General features: G+C 51.8%; 1 protein-coding gene across 2 annotated transcripts in view; it reads right to left on the reverse strand.

Moving 5' to 3' along the window:
* Positions 1–18,077, reverse strand: part of SLC35F3 (solute carrier family 35 member F3) — a 400,268-nt gene that overhangs the window by 101,682 nt on the left and 280,509 nt on the right. For both annotated transcript variants that reach the window (XM_047824385.1, XM_047824386.1), the window contains one exon: positions 1,368–1,692. In XM_047824385.1, the coding sequence (XP_047680341.1) occupies positions 1,368–1,692 (325 nt within the window). The remainder of the gene's footprint in view (positions 1–1,367; positions 1,693–18,077) is intronic.

Here is an 18,077-nt window from a genome sequence, read left to right on the forward strand (position 1 = left end):
GCCTTGGGGCCAATCTTGGGCCCTCAGGAAGTTTCTAGACCTATCTGTTTCAGTCTGCGTCTGGCTGCTCTTCAGGAGAGGTGCACGAAGTCCCTCTTTAGCAATGTCTGGCTGGCCCGTGAGCCGCTGGTTTAATTCAATGTTGAGAATGCCCCAGGCCTGGGCCCCAGTTCCAGGCTTCAGGCTCCTTGCTCCTAGGGACCTTGTCTACTGAATTTGCTCGGATTCCCTGCCACTCAGGGGACGTGTGAAGCTAGCCTTATGACTCCGTCTATGCTCCATTGGAACCCCTTCCTCTGGAATCTGTGGTCCGATTTCCAATTTGGTCTTCCAGTCCAAATTCTGTCTGTCGGAACTGTAAAAAGTAGGGCACCTCACGCATCCGCCTGTAACTGACAGCGACATAATGGCAGATTCCCGCAGGAAGGTTCTGATCTGAGTCTAGACCTCCGTTCCCCAGACTCGTTGCTCCTTGGACCCGTGATGTTTTTCATTACCTTGTGATGTCTAATGGCAGCTTGAAAACAGGGGCGGAGCTCGGAGCAGATGGTCCGAGGGGCGCGGTGGTTTCGTGGGGCATGTGTTTGGCGGGGTGGGGGTGAGGGGAGAAAGAAGGCAGTGGGGAGGAGACCCTTCAACTTTCACATTTTTCCCCCACCATGAGGGCTGACAAAAAGATAAGTTCCCAGGGCCCACCTGGTCACCTTGGCCAGCGTTCTTGCCTCTTTTTGTTTTTTCCCTGAGTAGATCAGATTTGGGCCAGCAGGAAGGCCTCCGATCACGGCAACCATGAGATCCAACGACTGGCATAGGATGAGGACTCAGGGTCAACACCGACAACGTGACTTCTAAGGAAGGCTGGGGGGACCCCGCTGTATACAGAGGTACAGAGTTTGTCAGGGTTTCTGGCTTCTTTGGGAAAGGAAGGTCACACCAATGGGCTCCACGTGGGAAAGTAGAGTCAACAAGGTCTAGACGCTGCTTTGACTTTGAGAGCCACCCTCTCCAGGCCCAGGCAATCACACCACAAAGAAGGAGGTGTCCTGGGTCGGAGAGAGGATGAACGATCAAGTCTTTGAGGAGGGGCGATGGAACGACAGAGCTGTCCCAGTTGTCCCCTTTCTGGGGACCTACCACAGGCTGTCTCTGAAAGATGCTGCCTTTTGTTTCACATAAAGGACTTCTTCGGGCTGAAGACACAGGAAGCAGGTGCTCACCACCCCAAGGGGAGAGGATTCTGATCCTCGCCCCACTAAGACAGCAGGTGACACCGTGACCTCTGACCGCTGCTTCCCCCAGCCCGACGCAGCGCCAGCACTCAACAGAGCGGCCCGGAGCGCGGGGCCTGCCCCCACGAAAGTGCCTACCTGTATCTCTGCTTCACAGACTGCTTCTCTGCGGACTTGCAGACGTGCCCCACGTAGTACAACGGGAAGAACAAAAAGTTCCAGTTGGTGGCAAACCACGTCAGGGTGAAGGGGGCGTCGAACTTCCTGAAGGTCAGCTTGGCGAGCTGCGTGGAGCCCGCCCAGGAGGAGCACACGCACAGCACGACTGCCGCGCCCCAGAAGATCTTCTTGAGCTGTGCCCGGGAGCATCTCCAGCAGCGGTGGCTCGTCCTCCCGCCGGCCTCTGCCCCAGCCGGCGCCTGGGCCTCCGCCGGGCCCGGGGAATCCCGGGGGCGCTCCTCCCCTGGAGGAAGAGAAGGGGTTGGTTACCTGGGGGCCTCCACGCCTTCACCTCGTCGCCCCCGAAACCCAGGGGTGAGCGGGAGCGGGAAGGCCCCCGACCCCACTTGCCATTGTCAAGGCCAGCCGCCCCAGGGAGGGGATGGGGGGCCGTGGCAGCCTTCTGGAATAAAACTTAAACAGAAGACGTTTTCGCTGGTTTAGTGATCCTCCAGGATCCCGACCCCCAAAGCGTGGTCCGTGGGCTAGGAGCATCAGCGCTCACCCCCAGCTTGTTGGAAATGGGAGACTCTCAGGCCCCACTCCAGAAGCCTCGAATCGGAATCTGCCTTTCCACAAAGCACAAGGGACTCTTGAATACAGAGGACAAACTGAGGGTTGATGGGCAGCGGGGGCGGGGGGCAAACGGGTGATGGGCATTGAGGAGGGCACCTGTGGGGAGGAGCACTGGGTGTTGTATGGAAGCGATGAACCACGGGAATCTACCCCCCAAACCAAGAGCACACTGTATACACTGTATGTTAGGCAACTTGACGATACGTGATATATTTATACATATACAAAAGAATCTGCCTCTCAACAGGTGGTTTGCGTGCACACCAGTGTTTGGGAAACACGTCTCCAGCACGCATGGAGAGGCGGAAACATTTTCACCCTGGTCTGTGTCGGCTCACCCATCCTGCTGTGCTCCGGGGCGCCGGGCATGCCGGGTCCGGGGATGCATGCCTGAGAAGGGCACAGGCCCTGACCTCTGAAAGCTCCCAGTCCACGGACACCAGCTCCTTCTGCCCGTCCAACGCACGAATGCCAAGATGCTCATCTTACTCCACGTGGAGAGCAAAAATAGACGTTCCCCCTCTTCTCTATTTGCTTTGTCTTCCTGCCGACGGCCTTCAGTCCCACTGCGAAGCGTTACTTAAAAACCACAGCCTCTGGCAGCAGAGGCTGTGGAAGGCCTCAGACACCCCGTTCTAAGCCACGTGACTTCTGGGAGCCAGCCTGCAGCCCGAAGCTTGGCCCTGGGGCAGAGTCATTCCCACAGACCAAGAGGAGGTAGAAAGGCGTTATTTTCCACCGTTTGGTTTTCATTCACGATTGTGTGCGAGCCGGTCAGCTGGAAATGCAGACAGAGCTGTAACGGTGCGTAGGGTGTAACCATGGACAGATGCAAATTTCCAGCGCACTTGCCTTTCAGACGGTCAGCCCGGCACTTAGTTGGACGGGGGCGCCCAGTGCTCAAAGGCCGTGTCTATTACAGGGGTGCAGGAGTCAGTGCAAAATCTCCTGGGGCCAAACATACTCTATATATTCTGTTTAAACACGGTCAACTGAGCTTCGTGTATGATGCTCTCTAAAACAGTAAATGCACGAGGCAAAAATCCTGACCCAACTGTCAGTCCCCGGTTGTATCTGTTTTAGCCAAAGGTTCTACCAGGCCTTACGTGGCTACTCACGTGAGTGATCACGTCCTTTACTAGCTCAAATCCTGCTCGACACCATCTATAGTGTGCTTCCTTGCCTGCTTTATTAGTGTTTAATTTCTTTCTTCCTCTTACTTTTCATGGGAGTGTATATGACAATGAGAAGGCCTCTGGAAAATCAAATGCTTAATCACCCTCTCAGCTTCCGGCAAGTGGCGGGTCTCTGTCATGGGCTGGAGAGCAGGAGACAGGAGGGCAAAAGCAAGCAGGTTCGCATATGTCCTCCCACAAGTATGGCTTGACTTTGTTCCCAGCGAACCCCGGCAACTTAAGGGAAATTTAATTTCAGATAGATGCACGCATATTTCAATTTATATACACTGAATGCCGGGCATGTGGGACTGACCCTGCAAGCCTTCATTAATGGGGATAATTTCCAAGCAGTGTTGGGGGTGATTTCTCAACCACCATTACCACTGTCAAAAACTCATGGAAAAGACAACTATGGAGATGAAAGAACACGTCCACGGACAAATCAAATGCAGTTTCACACGACTAACTTCCTACTAAAGACAGACTCTGGAGGAGGCTGAGTAAATTCAGGCTTGCGGCTTTTTGTTTTTTGTTTTTTCATTTAGCCCTTCTCTGTGCAAAATACAGTTTTAAAACTTAAAGAATTAGGGGCACCTGGGTGGCTCAGTCGGTTGAGCGTCTGACTTCGGCTCAGGTCATGATCTCACGGTTCGTGAGTTCGAGCCCCACATCGGGCTCTCTGCTGTCAGTGCAGAGCCTGCTTCGGATCCTCTGTCTCCTTCTCTCTGTGTCCCTCCCCCACTTGCACTCCCTGTCTCTCAAAAACACATAAACATTAAAAATAAACACCTTAAAGAATTAAGCGATGACAGATGCTGTGTGCTGTTCCGATGAAAGAGAAAGTCACCAAATCATGTAATGCTGTGTTAAAATACTTCCGTAGATTTGGAATCAAGAAGTTATACTCTTTTTTATAAAGATTTTTTAAATGTTTATTTGCTTTAGAGAGAGACAGAGAGAAAGAGCTCGAGATGGGCAAGTGGGAGGAGGGAGAGGGAGACACAGAATCGGAACAAGGCTTCAGGCTCTGAACTGTCGGCACAGAGCCAGACGCAGGCCTGGAACCCATGAACAGTGAGATCATAACCTGAGCCGAAGTCGGACACTTAACCAACTGAGCCACCCAGGCGCCCCATGAGAAGTTATACTCTTAATTTTGTAAGCCTTTTGGATCATTTAACCAAGGGAATATTAAGAACACACAAGCTGGTACAGCGTGTGACTCTTGATCTCAGGGTTGTGAGTTTGAGCCCCACGTTAGGTGTAGAGGTTAATTAAAATAAAAAAATCTTAAAAAATAGACAAGCAAAATAAAGACATTCAAAACTGCAATCTAGGCTCTTCTTTAAAAATAAGATAGAACAATGTTTCCCAACATTAATAGGCATTATAAGAAAGAAAGGATTCCATGATCAGAAAAGTCTGGAGAATACTAGGTAGATAGATCAGAACCAGGTTGCTTTGCTTAAGGAGTATTCAGAGCTGATGGGCATTATGAATTTCCACAGCTACAGAATGTGTGTTTCCTATATTATTTAAACGTAACACCTGTGGTAGGAATGGTGCCCCTTGGAACACACTTTGGGACACTGGAACAGACCCACAAGGAATCGCAGGCATCCAAGCCAAATTCACGGCCAACTTTCCATTTCACTGTACGGAGCTTCTTATGATAATAATAATTACTTATCAATTTCATTGCCTCATTCATTCCTAATACTAGATCTACCTCCCATAAACTAAAAGTTTTCTTTACAAGTAGTTTACAAAATTGCTGAATAGCATACATAATAAGGACTACAGACTAATTTTAATACCCAGAGATAATACCATGGAGATTTTGCCACAGTCTCCCTGGTCTTTAGTGTCTTTGTCTCACACACACACACACACACACACACACAGCAAAACTGGGATCATACTGTATTTCTTCTAGTATTCATTTAACTGAATGCATAACAGCATGGACTTCATAAGTTTCAAAGGGCGACATTCAGTATGATGTATCATAGGAATATCTCAGCTGACTCGGGAGCTGCCATGAAGCATCTGCCCCGTGCCAAGAGCTCCAGGCAGTCAATGAAATAAATATAAAGCATGGTTACTGTTCTTCAGGAACTTACAGTCTGTCTGGGAATGACAAAACAGACCTGTGAAAGAACTACAGAACAATCATGTGTGAAACACAGGGATTTTGACTGTAATGGAAATTGTGAACAGAGCACAACCAGCATGGGCCATGATACCGGTGGAAAGAACCAGATGATGCAGAAGCCTGGCCTGGATGAAAGATAGAAAGGCCCTGAGTAGAAAGTGGAACAAAGTTCAGGGTCAGGAATACACAGGGCGTGCTGAGGGGCAGTGAGGAAGGCGGTGGGGTCTGAAATCCATTGCTACCTTGCCCCACCTTGATAACCAATTTTTTTTTTTTAATTCAAGTTAGTTAACATACAGTGTTCTTGCCTTGGCCAGACACTTGGCCAGGGTGGCTGAAAGGATGGGAGAAAATTCAGGTGTTAGTCGTTCTTTATTTAGGAAGTTCATACCCCAGCATCTATAACCAATAGACAGAATTAGTTAAGGAGTAAATAGAGAGTGATATAATAAATTTGGTTTTCAGATGCATTGGTTCTCCACTATTTTTTTTAATTTTTTATGTTTATTTATTTTTGAGAGAAAAGAGACAGACAGACAGCATGAGCAGGGGAGACACAGAACCCGAAGCAGGCTCCACGCTCTATGCTGACAGCTCAGAGCCCGACATGGGGCTCGAACTCACAAACCGCAAGATCATGACCTGAGCCAAAGTCAGATGCTTAACCGACTGAGCCACCCAGGCGCCCCTGGTTCTCCGCTATTTGAAAGGCAGCAAACGTACCCCATGTTAGGTACCATTCTCAGGGTCATTTTAAATGCACTGATTTATGCTCAGACTTCAGAGAGAAGGAATTACAAAAAGGGATAGAGCATCCCTTCTCAAAAACCTCTCAAGTTTTCAAGCGCAGGGAACTCTTGCTGACTTTCCCTCCCATCCTAAATTGCAAGTCAAGTGAGTCCTCTGCCTTTGATTTCACTCCTTTAGAACAGCTGAAACAGGAAGTGCAGATTGTCTCAAAGAAATCAGTGCGGAATCAGCCTCACGCTGTTTCCTGTCTCGGCTCCTCTGACCATTGTTGTACGACGAGGAATGTTATTTATGTCACCTTCGCTCTTCCAACACCCCCTCCCGCCAACCACTAACTAACTACCTTTCTATCCACGATCCTCTGCCTCCCATCCTAACTCTAGCCTCAACAGTTCTGCGGGCAAAGTGGACCATACGCTCTGGCCCCCTGGTTGTACTGCCACACGCTGGAATTGTGGACTCAAGCATCTCCCTATTGGTTATGCCACTTGATTCACTCAGAAGCGCTGGGGGACAGGAGGGCTCTTCCCCGGGTCGGAGGAGTGTTCTCTTATGCACAACGTGCACTTCACGACGCGGTGAGACGAAACCACACCTGTGCATGAACTTCCATCCGGAGCTCTGTCCCGGAGTCAGGCAATTTACTGAAACCATGCTTCAGTCCTACCACCTGCAACATCACACGCACTGCTGGTCCCCTACTGGCACTTAGATTGCATTCACCGTCTTGGGTCAAGAAGCAGCAGCTCCCAGAGACAGAGTCTGCTCAGGACAAGGAAACTCTAGCTCATAATGGGTGAGCTGGAGGTCTGTTTTAGCCACTCATTCGCAGGCCAGGGCAAGCCTCAGGAGCTGTCCGCTGCTTTCCCCGGGGGCTTTTGCGTTTATTTAGCGAAAGCCCATTTCTATCATGAGAAAGGAGGAAAAACTGGAAAAGCATTCACTCGTAACTTAAAGTTCCCATAAAATAGCTCCTCCAAATTTCCAAGAGAACACTAACTTTCTTTCTGAGGTCGCCTGAGAACAAGTAGACTTTTGGTGACTCTATGAAAAAGTTTGCACTTAGTAAGTGCCCAAATCATGTCTTAGGGGTAAAGGACCCAGAGCTGAGACCAAAGACCCACTGGCTGGCATGGTCCCAGAGCCGGGATCAAAGACCTACTGGCTGGCATGGTCCCAGCCTCCCAGAAGCAAAGGCAATACCCGGTCTCTACTGGGAGGAGGTAGCCCTCAACAACATCTCCATCAATGAGACTTACATAATTATCTTTCATAGCTTTCTGGAGGCATAAATTTCGTAACCATAAAGTTAACTTGCTTTAGGAGTACAATGCACGATTTTTATTACATTTACGGAATTGTGAAACCATCACCACTATCCAGTCGTAGAACATTTCCATCACCTCAAAATGAGTCCTGATGCCCACTTTCAGTCAGCCATCCTTGTCCACGCCAACCCCAGACAACCACAAAGCTTCCACCTCTACCAATCTGCCTATTCTGGGTATTTCATATAAATACGGAGATTTCTGCATCTGACTTCTTTCATTGACCACCACGTCTTTGGGGTTCGTCCATGTTGCAGCACGTGACATCAGCTCATTCCCTTTTATGGTCAGGTGGCATTCCATTTTATGGATATTCTACATTGTGTTTCTCCGTTCATCAGCTGACGGACAGGTGCATCGCTTCCAGGTTTCAGCTACTGTGAATAACACTGCTGTGAACGCTCACATAAAAGTCTCTGTGTTACTTGTATGTTTTCCTTTCTCTCGGGTGGACTAGTTATGTTTTTAGGCTGCTTGTCCAACTAACATTCACTGACACCCTCTGTGCAGCACAAAGGGGCAGTGCTTATGTGCCCGCATCTTACGAGGTTCTGTGCCTCCAGCTCCATCCAAACAGGGCATGACTGAGAGGTGCTCTGGGAACCAGAACCTACTCTCTCGTTTTTGTGTCCCGGGCTGCCCAGGGGAGAGTGCCTGATGAGAAATTGCCCATTGACTGGCCACCAATGCATACGCCGGTTCAGAGCCAGGCCACCCAACTAAGTAGCTTTTATAAAATTGAGGAGCTCAGAAGGAAGTTTTTGTTTACGGCCACGTGCAAGTGTAATTCATCTCCCAAAAATGCACGTCAGGTTTTGCTTACCTGATATACTCTTTCAATACTTGCGCAGTGAGTTTATGCATGATGGGGTGTGTGTGTGTGTGTGTGTGTGTGTGTGTGTGTGTGTGTGTGTAGGTAGTGGTTTGGAGAAGAGGGAAGAAGAGGCTGGATGTCCCAAAGCAATGCCCACTTCACATACCCTGACCCGTTATGCCCATCCGTACTTGCCAGACCATGCTTGGACTCCTGGATTTGGGGTCGGAAAATACTCGCATTATTCATACGTGCTCCTGGCTAGCACTGGTCACAAGGAAAGAACAGAATCCACAGATGATTAAAGTTGGATGCTGACCCTGAGAAAGGAAGAGGTGGGGGCACAGGCAGGAAAAGGGATAAGTGACAGGTATGCGTCACTTGTATACACGCCTTACTCTCTGTGAGAGGATTTTATAGATCTTTTTTTTTTCTTTAACCTGTCATAATGTTGGCGGTCAGTATGACTATTGTTTTGCAGATCGGACGGCTGAGGATCTGACAGTTGCTCTCCAAGGTCACAGGTTAGTTAGTGGCTGAGATGCCCTTCCAAGCCTCTGACTCCCAAACATCGACAGGAACAGAGAGCACCCTTATTCTCCCCTACGAAAGTGGATTAGGGTCGTGGTGCCCCACACCCCGGTCAGAACTGCAGATCGCTGGAGATGGGCTTCAGGTTTCTAGAAGAGAGACCCTTGGAAGAACCTCACTGGGTATGGGACTCTGGGCCAGGACTTACCATCCTGGAACAGTTTGTCATGAACTTCTGCGTCTTCCCCACCAAATTCATACATTGAAGCCTTAACCCCCAGTGTGCCTGTGTTTGGAGACGGTGCCTTTAATCAAGTATTTAAGGTTAAATGAGGTCATAAGGATGGGGCTCTGGTCTGACAGGGTGTGGCCTTATAAGAAGAGATGGCAGAGAGCTCACTCTCTCTCTCTGTCTCCCTGGGTGCACATGGAAGAAAGGCCACGTGAGGACATAGGGAAGGGGCGGCCCTCTACAAGCCTGGAAGAGACCCTCATCAGGAACCAGATTTGCCACCACCTTGATCTTGGACTTCCTGCCTCCAGAACTGAGGAAACCCATGTCTGCCGTCCGAGCCACCCAGTCCACAGTGCTTAGTTAGGGCAGCCTCAGCGGAATAACCTGAGGGAGTCACAGCGCTGTGCGCTGTGCTTATGGGGGTGGGAACACAGACCGTGACCGCCACCGTGCACGACGTGGGGCCAAGCTGCAGAGGACGGGGTACTTATTTGGATAACCTTTCAGGAGAAGAAGTAACTGCACTGATCGCTGGATTAGAGACATGAGATACTATCTCACACGCGTGCGCCTCCTGTGAATTGCTCAGGCCTTTGTTGGAAAGTGAGTCCCGGAGGCAGTCTGCAGAGACAGAACACAAGGCAACTGCAAAGTTCTTTTTAAAAATCCAAACAGGCACCAGGGTGGCTCAGTCGGTTAAGTGTCTGACTTCAGCTCAGGTCATGACCTCGTGCTTTGTGGGTTCGAGCCCCGCATTGGGCTCTCTGCTGTGGGCACAGAGCCTGCTTCAGATCCTCTGTCCCCGCTCTCTCTCTGTCCCTCCCCCACTTGAGCTCTCACTCATTCTCAAAAATAAGTAAACGTTAAAAAATACAAACAAAAAACCCAAATGATTTCCCCGGTGTGGATACAGAACTGGGGGGGGGGGTGGTGAACCCTGAAGCCCTACCCTGTGGCAGTTAGAGAGCTAGAGTGGGTCACGCCCACATCTGGCCAGCGGCCAGACATCCCAGACATCTGCAGTGGCATTTGCACCCCACTCTGCATTTCCTTAGAGGGCCCCCCATGACACTCAAGTGTGGAAAGACCGGCTTTAAGACAATCCCGACGGGTACACAGCCTCAGGCGAACGTGACATCTGAGAAAGTGACTGGCTACAGGTAAGCTTTCAAGGCAGCCGTTGGAGCCCCGGGGAAGGAGAAGTCCACGTCTCCCTTGGGAGGGGAGCAAGGCCTGCCTTCCAGCCAGCTCGCGGGCACCCAGTCTTACTCCGCCGCCCTGCCAGTGAGTGGCCCGCACAGTCCCCGGGAATCTCGCCATCTGCACGGCCCCGGGCACACGGCACCTCTGTACCCACAGCAGGGGCTCACCACATGCAGCCGGTGATGTTTGGGGGCGGCCAGTGACCCGCACACAAACACAGGCCAACACGCACACACTCCCCGTTGCTGACGTGTTTCCTAGTCAGAGGATCCCTTCGACCTGTGCGTGGACAGGAGCTCAGGCTGGCGGAGCTCATGGGGACAGGCCAGGGTTTCCCAAGAGGGTAGGCTGGATGCGGGGATGGCCCCTCCAGGCAGAATCCTTCCACAGGCAGGAAGGGGTGCGCCCTGGGGCCTTGTCCCCCAGAGGGGAGCGGGACAACAGGGCCCTATTTTAGCTGATGGCATGGGCTCTTACTCAATTTCCTTGAAGAACAAAGCACTGTTTTCTGAAACAGACCACCAAGTTCTCAGCAGGGTCACATACGGGCAGGACTGAACGCGTTCTGACCGGAAGTGGGGTCGGCCTGAACGTGTGAACCTCTTCCTCCCAAGCTTTGTCTCCCGCCTTCTGTACCAACTGACGGGGACGTGGCTCGGCTAATCCCGAACCATGAGGCTTTTCTACAAAAACACCCAGGCCTGCCTCGAGCAAGGCTTATGACTTCCAGTACTTTCCAGAGATCTTCCTGTACTTTTTTTTTTTTTTTTTTGCATCGCCCCATCACCTGGGGGTCGTCTCTGGAGGCCAGCAGTTTCCGGCTGCTGAAGATTCAGGGAGCAAGTTGTACTCACACAGCTGGTCTTTCCTCCCCATGTTCAAATACTCCGAGAGTACATGCCTCCTTGTGGACACACACACACACACACATGCACACACATGGTGCACGCACACAACACAGGCTGAATTTCTTACTTCTGCCGGGTTTCATTTCCTCAGAGCCCTGCTCTCTGGAGTATAGCTAGTGAAGGGTTTTAAGCAGATAAACCCATCTCTACTAATGAGGAAGCTACTTCCTAGACTCATAGAATGTGTCTTGCGAAGACAGTGGGTAGGAGATCTATTCTAATCCCCCATCTTTTCAGAGAAGAGAAGGCCGGGCTCCAAGAGGTGAGGCGACACGTCCAGTATATTAATCAGCAAGCGGGGGAGCAGGAAACGTCAGCGTCCCGACCCTCACCCGGTGTTCCTCCCCACACATGCTTTCCCAAGTCACACGATGTCTTAACCAGTGAGTAGGGATCACTCGCCAAAAAGGCTTTTAAGAATTACATCTCTTCTTGGCTCTTCCAAGGCAGCTATTCTGAACTCTTTCCCACCTCTGAAGCCTCCAGTCCCCATCCGCGATCTTCGGCAGATGATTCCACGTCCTACGTTGCAAAGAAGATCAAAGTCACCAGCTCAGGTCCTTGACTTCCCTCCCCTGCCGTGTCCACATTTCCGTGTCTTCGCTCATCAGCTCTTCCATTTCTCTTTCTCAGGGCCACTGCCCCCTTCTCTCGTCTTGTGCTTTCCTCCCGTGCCCCTTGCCGCACCCCCACCCCCTGCCCGGGCCACTGTTGCGTGAACCACATTTCTCCTGTGCCGGAACCAGCCTCCTTCCTCTGCTCTACAGCAATGCTTTGCTTTCAAACTCTCTCCTCCCTCTGAAGGTGGAGAACTGCTCTCGCAGCCAGGGGCGCTTGGGTGGCTCAGTCAGTTAAGCGTCTGACTCTTGATTTTGGCTCCGGTCATGACTTTGCAGTTCGTGGGATCGAGCCCCACGTCGAACTCTGCGCTGACAGTGCGGAGCCTGCTTGGGATTCCCTGTCCCCCTCTCTCTCTGCCCCTCCCCCATGCGTGCTCCCTCTCTCTCCCTCTCTCTCTCTCTCAAAATAATAAGTAAATAATCTTTAAAGAACCGCTCTCACTGCCAAACACATTAACCAAGTATCCCCACACCTGCTGTTCCTCTGCCTCACCCAACACTCACCCCTTGCGATCTGGCCAGCAGACCAGCACCCACCTGAAATCGTTTCTACAGAACTGCCCTCCTTGGCTGTACAGTAAAACCCTGGATCGCAAGTAACTTGTTCTGCGAGCGTTCCGCAAGACGAGCACACATTTCTGAAAAATTCTGACTTGATAAACGAGCGACGTCTTGCAGTCTGAGTAACAGGGGCCGCCGAATGTCACGTGATCACAACTGAGCCAACGGTTCTTGAAATCTGCTTCAAGTGCTTTGAACGGCAAGCAGGTTTCTGGAACGAACTATGCTCGCAAAGCAAGGTTTTACTGTATTTGCAACCACGTCATGCTCGCTCTTTCTTGGTTTTCCTCCTGTGGTTTCTATGATGCTCTATGACGTGGGTCCTCTGGTTCGGCCTGCAGAGACTTCTCTCCCGCCCTGTCTCCCAGGTGCACGTGGCTGTGAGGACTCTGCACATGCCTACTCCCTCCCCTCGAGCCAGCTCTCACCTCATCAGTCACTCAGCCTCCGCCACCCCTCCCTCCACCTCCTGGCCCGCTCCACACCTGCGCGTGAAGGCACTGCCAAGGCTTCCGGCTCAGCCCATCTAAACCCGACCCCCAACTCTCCTTCATGGATGTGCCTCCCCTCCCACCCTTGCCATTGCCACTACTGTTCATGGCATCTCTGCTCCTGGAGAACCTTCAGGCTTCACCTGTAGAGCTGCCTTTGGCGGCTCCCTTTCCAGCACTCCACCCGAAACCGTGATACGTTTTGACACTGTTGACTCTATCCTCCTGTCTTCATTCAAAAACATTAATTGTGACGGATGAAATAGACTTCGTGACCCATTTGGAACACCACAGCTATAGAAGACTGTCCAATTTTCTCCGACTTCGATGGTGTGTTTCCCCCCTTCTTTGGCTTCCCCTTCCTCCCTGCTGCAATTTACTCTCCTGAGTCCAGCATTCAGGAGGCCTGTGAACCCTGGCCCCTTCCGTCCCCCACTACTTCTTCAGGTAGCGTGAGCTCTGGCCCCAGGAGAGGGCACACAGGTCACTGCCACGTGCCAGCCTTCCCTAGCTGTGCACCTCTGTCTGTGGGTTGCCTCTTCCAGGAACACTTTGTTCGTACCTCCCACCCATGACAGCACAGGGCACAGGAACAGCCTCTACCACGCTGTCCTGATCGTGCTCAAGTCCAGTTCCAAAGGATGTACGGTCATCACCTGCATTTTGGAGATGAGAAAGATCCTGAGGCCACCTCCAGGCTCAGCAGGAAAGCGTGTCCTTCGTTTATGTCATTTTGGCAAAGCGGGGGGGGGGGGTGGACTGGTGGCCAGAGAGCTATTTAGTGGTCACCTGCGTCCCAGCCAGACGGGAGCGCGCCCTCTGCTGAAACGCGTCATTCATGTTATCATCCTTTCATGGAATTAAAAAGAAAATGAGATTCCAACATGGCATATGCGACATTTCTCCCTTGTTTGGGAGCTCTGTGTAATTTATCCCTCTAGCATCCTCAAGCAACATCCAGTTCATTCTCTTGCACGGACTAGGTAACGTGTGTGTTCAATACACAAATGACAAATGACTTTTGTTACTGAACTTTCAGGTCTGGGACCACCCAACCAGGCAAACATTTTTGGGTACAGGAACCCTTTGGCAGTATGTTTCTCAAGACTCCCGTAAGACGGGACCAACAGGGCTGGGGCTCCACCTACGTGATAATGGGGCACCCCAGGATGACAGCCCTACCCCATTAATAGAAACCCAGTAGCCACACCTACACTGGGGGTGGCTGAGACAGGCTGACAGCCCCAGAGCAGAGGTACTAAGCATATCAATGACAGTGGGTCTGTGAGTCCCAGGGACGGTCCAGACCTCTACGCCATATTGCAGTGGGAGCTCCAGTGAGCAAACATCTACCCAGCCCTTACAGAGTGCCATGAGCAGATGCAATTCCCACTGCCAATCAAATGAAATGCAGTTGTACAGAGGTTCTGCAACACCCTGGAGCCAGTGAAGATCCGGACACGCAGCCTGACATGCTTACTTTCAAACTGCATGACCTTGCAGGAGCAGTTTCTCTGAACCTCGGTTTCCTTGTCTATCAGTTGGGGTAACAATGCTTATCCTTCCTTCGGGAGAAAGAGCAGGAAGGCAGCCATCTCCCCAAACAAAGTGTCTGCAACACGGCAGTCACATTCGCGAAAACAACCATTCTCAGTGTTAAGAGGGACGTCTCGCCCCTCTTCGCTTTCACGTAAGAGAACGGATTCCCACTGAGCTTGAGTCATTTGCCGAAGTTACTCAGGTCAGCACGAGAGGTGGGCACTAAATCCGGCCCACCTAATGCTAAAGCCCTCACTCTTTCCAGAATACTACACACCGCCAGCCTCTTGGGGAAACCTACTGCATTTCTCAACTACCGATTCCTACTGAATGTAATTCTACGGAGTGTGATTTAGCTGGTTGTGAATGTAGACGGTCCCAGGAAACACTGCTCTACTAGAGATGTACCACTGATCGATGCTCAGTGTCTGCATCCGATGGGAAAGGGAGGGAAAGGATCGGAGAACGAGCTATGCTGTCAGACGGGACAGATGCCATCAACCTGGCTGGAAACCACTTTTCGAGCCTCAACCCCTCTCTGGGGCCCAGCTGCTCTCCCTTCTCATGCTTCCTGGCCAAGCCTGTGCACACACCAGTCCCTCTGCCTGAAACAGCTCACCCTCCCTTCTGCGCCTGACAAGTTTTCTCACTTCGGTTACAACACCTCTACCTCAGAAGGCTTCCTCCTCAGACAGGCCTCCTCTTGTTCAGGAAGGTCTTCTCCTCAAGGAGGTCTCCTCCTCGCGAGGGCCTCCTTAGATTACTCAATTATCAGCGTCCCCGTGACACTTTGTCCTTAGCTCTGTACCAGAACTTTCTCTCTTATGCTAGATAATGTATCTATCTGCATGTCTCTTTGGCACTAGACTGAAAACTTCCCTGAGGAAACGAAGCTAGCGTTGTTGTTTATTTTTGCGTTTCCAGGGCCTCGCTAAGTGGGCAACGGATGGGGAGTCGGGTGGGATGAGGTCTCTGGCGAGTAAATGAAGTCCGCTTGTCCATTTTTCTGTGTTTCAGTTCAGCCCAGCATTGCATTTTCTATTTTGGTTTTATATGTGCCGCATGCTGGTGCCTTCTTGCCTCCCCATAGAAGACACACTCCACAACCCAATAAATATTCCTTGCTGGCTGCATTCTGTCACTATAGCCCGTCTGCCAGCCACACAGAAACAGCCACAGGATGGGGACCACCCTGCCCTGTGCATCCAAGGCAAAACAAAATGATTCAGCACTTCCAAAGCGAGCACATAAGATGTAAATGGTTTCAAAAAATAGACCAAGAGCCAAACTGAACAAAAACACCAAGCAAAAAAAAAAAAAAAGAAAAAGAAAAAAAGAAAAAGGCAGAGAGAAAGTGCTACATGTATTCCCGGGCGTACCAATGGCAGGTTTTATCCGGCCCTGGCCTGCAGACTTCTGCTGACATACACGTAGGTATCCTAGGCAAAAAGGGAACTGGGGGCTTTCTAGCATCACCGGAACTCTGTGGATGCTTCTAGATACCGTCCTCATTCCCTTACTCTTTGAGAGCAAGAAGGTTTGCTGAAGGCACAAGACAGTCTGTGACTGGAGGAGTGCCAGATGTTTATTAAGCAGCTACTGTGTGCCAGGTATGTGCTAGGTATTATCACCCATCCTACCTCACTGCATTCCCAAAAGTCAGCTGAGGTGGGTTTATGACTTCTGTTTTACCAGGGCTCAAAACAAGGAAACTGAGGCTCAGCGCTCACGATTTACGCAAGTCGGGCGGGGGGCAGAGAAGGAGAAGGGCACAGTCTTCATCCCTGATCTCTCCGATTCTCAGTGAAATACACTTTCCACTACAGACGCGTAGGGGCAAATGTTGGTTTAAAAACCGAGTCCATGGCTTGCTAAGGTTGTCAGTGTGGACGGGAGGCTCAGAGTTCACCTGACACTTACACCTAAGGCAACGGAGGAGGGTGTCCCCATTTTTATTCCCTGAAGGTGAACCTGGGGCTGGCATGTCCCTCCCTGCCTCCTGCAGCACCTCTGGGGTCACGGGGCACCCAGCCTGGGTGACCTCGCCGTCCATATTCAGCCTGACTCTGTGTCCTGCACGATGGGCTGGGGATTGCCAGGGGCGGGGGCGGGGGTGGGGGCGGGGGGTGGGGAGACACTCTGCTGTTGGAAAGCAGCACCAGCCTGCTGTACTTAAAAGGTGGAGGTGGGTGACTTCCCACAAGGACCCCAGGAGTGGGCAGACATTTCCAGCTTCCCTATGGGACATACACATCCTCCAATCCTTCCCCTCCCCCATCTTGCACGCACGCCTGGGCAGTGTCCCTGAGAAGGCCTGGAAATGCAGAACCCCTTAGGAAAGTCGGCACATGCACTAAACTTAGGTGTAGATAACAGATACCATGTCTCTCCTAAGATCGGGATGGGGAAGGGGAAGAGACAGCTACACGAAGGGGAAAAAAAAAATCAGCCTCCTTTAGACAGAAAATGATGCAAATGGTAAGGAGTTGCAGGTTCGTGAAGAATCGTGTCCTGAAAAGCACAGGTTTGGGATCAGAGGGCCCAGAAGTCCATTCCTGTCTCACCACCCATTAGCTATGGGTCTTGGACAAGTCAATCTGCCTTGCAGGGTCTCACAGTCCTTAGCTGTTCGATGGGGGGTAATGGTACCAGGATGGCTCCTGGTCGATCCTGGTGGACCGGCTGGGCTGCGTGTGGAGTACACAACCGCCCCAAGTTTCCATCTCATTCTTACTGGTTCTCACTGTGACAAACAAGGACTCATGAGGGGTACAGGTCCTTGGAGGCCATCATACAGAGGTCTGGACTCCAGGCTGCAGTCCCAGGGACAAGGTAGAAGCTGGGCTCTCTCCTACACACTGGTTGCACCGGGCTCTGTTAGCTCAGGAGACACGAAGGCCTGGAACCGAGGGGTCTGCCTTCCTGTCCCCACTGGCCGGGGGCTCCCTCCCAGCCCTCGCGCCTGGCCAACGTGGCCAGCTCTAGGAAGACTCAGTCATTCCACCTCCCGTTAGAGCAGTTCAGAATGGAGACTGGTCTCTCTCTGCATCCCCCCTCCCTGCCCCCCATCAGAAAGGGAGGTCCCCTTTACTCCAGCAGGATAACAGCTGTGTCTGAGTAAGTGTCTGTGTCTTTCCCCTGAGTTGGGGAAAGGACCTGTTTACAGGCTGCTGGTGGCTTCTCTCTCACCTGCTTGCCCGCCCGTTCCCAGGGAGCTGGGCACTCACACTGCTGGGGGGCTGGCAGGCTTCAGGGGCAGGAAGGCTGATTTGGGCTGCGGCAGATACATATCTCCTTCCTCCACCAGCAGAGCAATACCTCTGGTCTTCCTAGGGGTGGGGGTGGGGGTGACGCTCCAAACCCAGGGTATTCAAGTGTGTGTGTGTGTGTGTGTGTGTGTGTGTGTGTGTGCGCGCGCGCGCCTGTGTGTGCAGTGTGGTGGTGGCGGTTGGTGTGAGCACTGGTTAGTGTCTGGGAGACCCCTTCCTCCTCGGCCCCAGCTGGCAGGTGCCTCAGGACAGGACAGGCAGGAGCTCAGGCCACCGCTGCCCGCTGCTGTTGCCAGATGTACTGGGGGCCACGCAGGGAGGAGCCAGCCCTGTGTTCTGGCAGCAGGGGGACAGCCCCGCAGACCCTGCAGCAGCTCAGCCCGGCGCGCCCGGGAGCCACCTCTCCAGCTGCCACCCCCGCCCCCCGCAGGCATCAGGCATCGGGGCGCTGCACTGCGGGCGACGCTTCCT

Source organism: Prionailurus viverrinus, chromosome D2 (genome assembly GCF_022837055.1).
Source record: "Prionailurus viverrinus isolate Anna chromosome D2, UM_Priviv_1.0, whole genome shotgun sequence".
Taxonomy (NCBI): domain Eukaryota; kingdom Metazoa; phylum Chordata; class Mammalia; order Carnivora; family Felidae; genus Prionailurus; species Prionailurus viverrinus.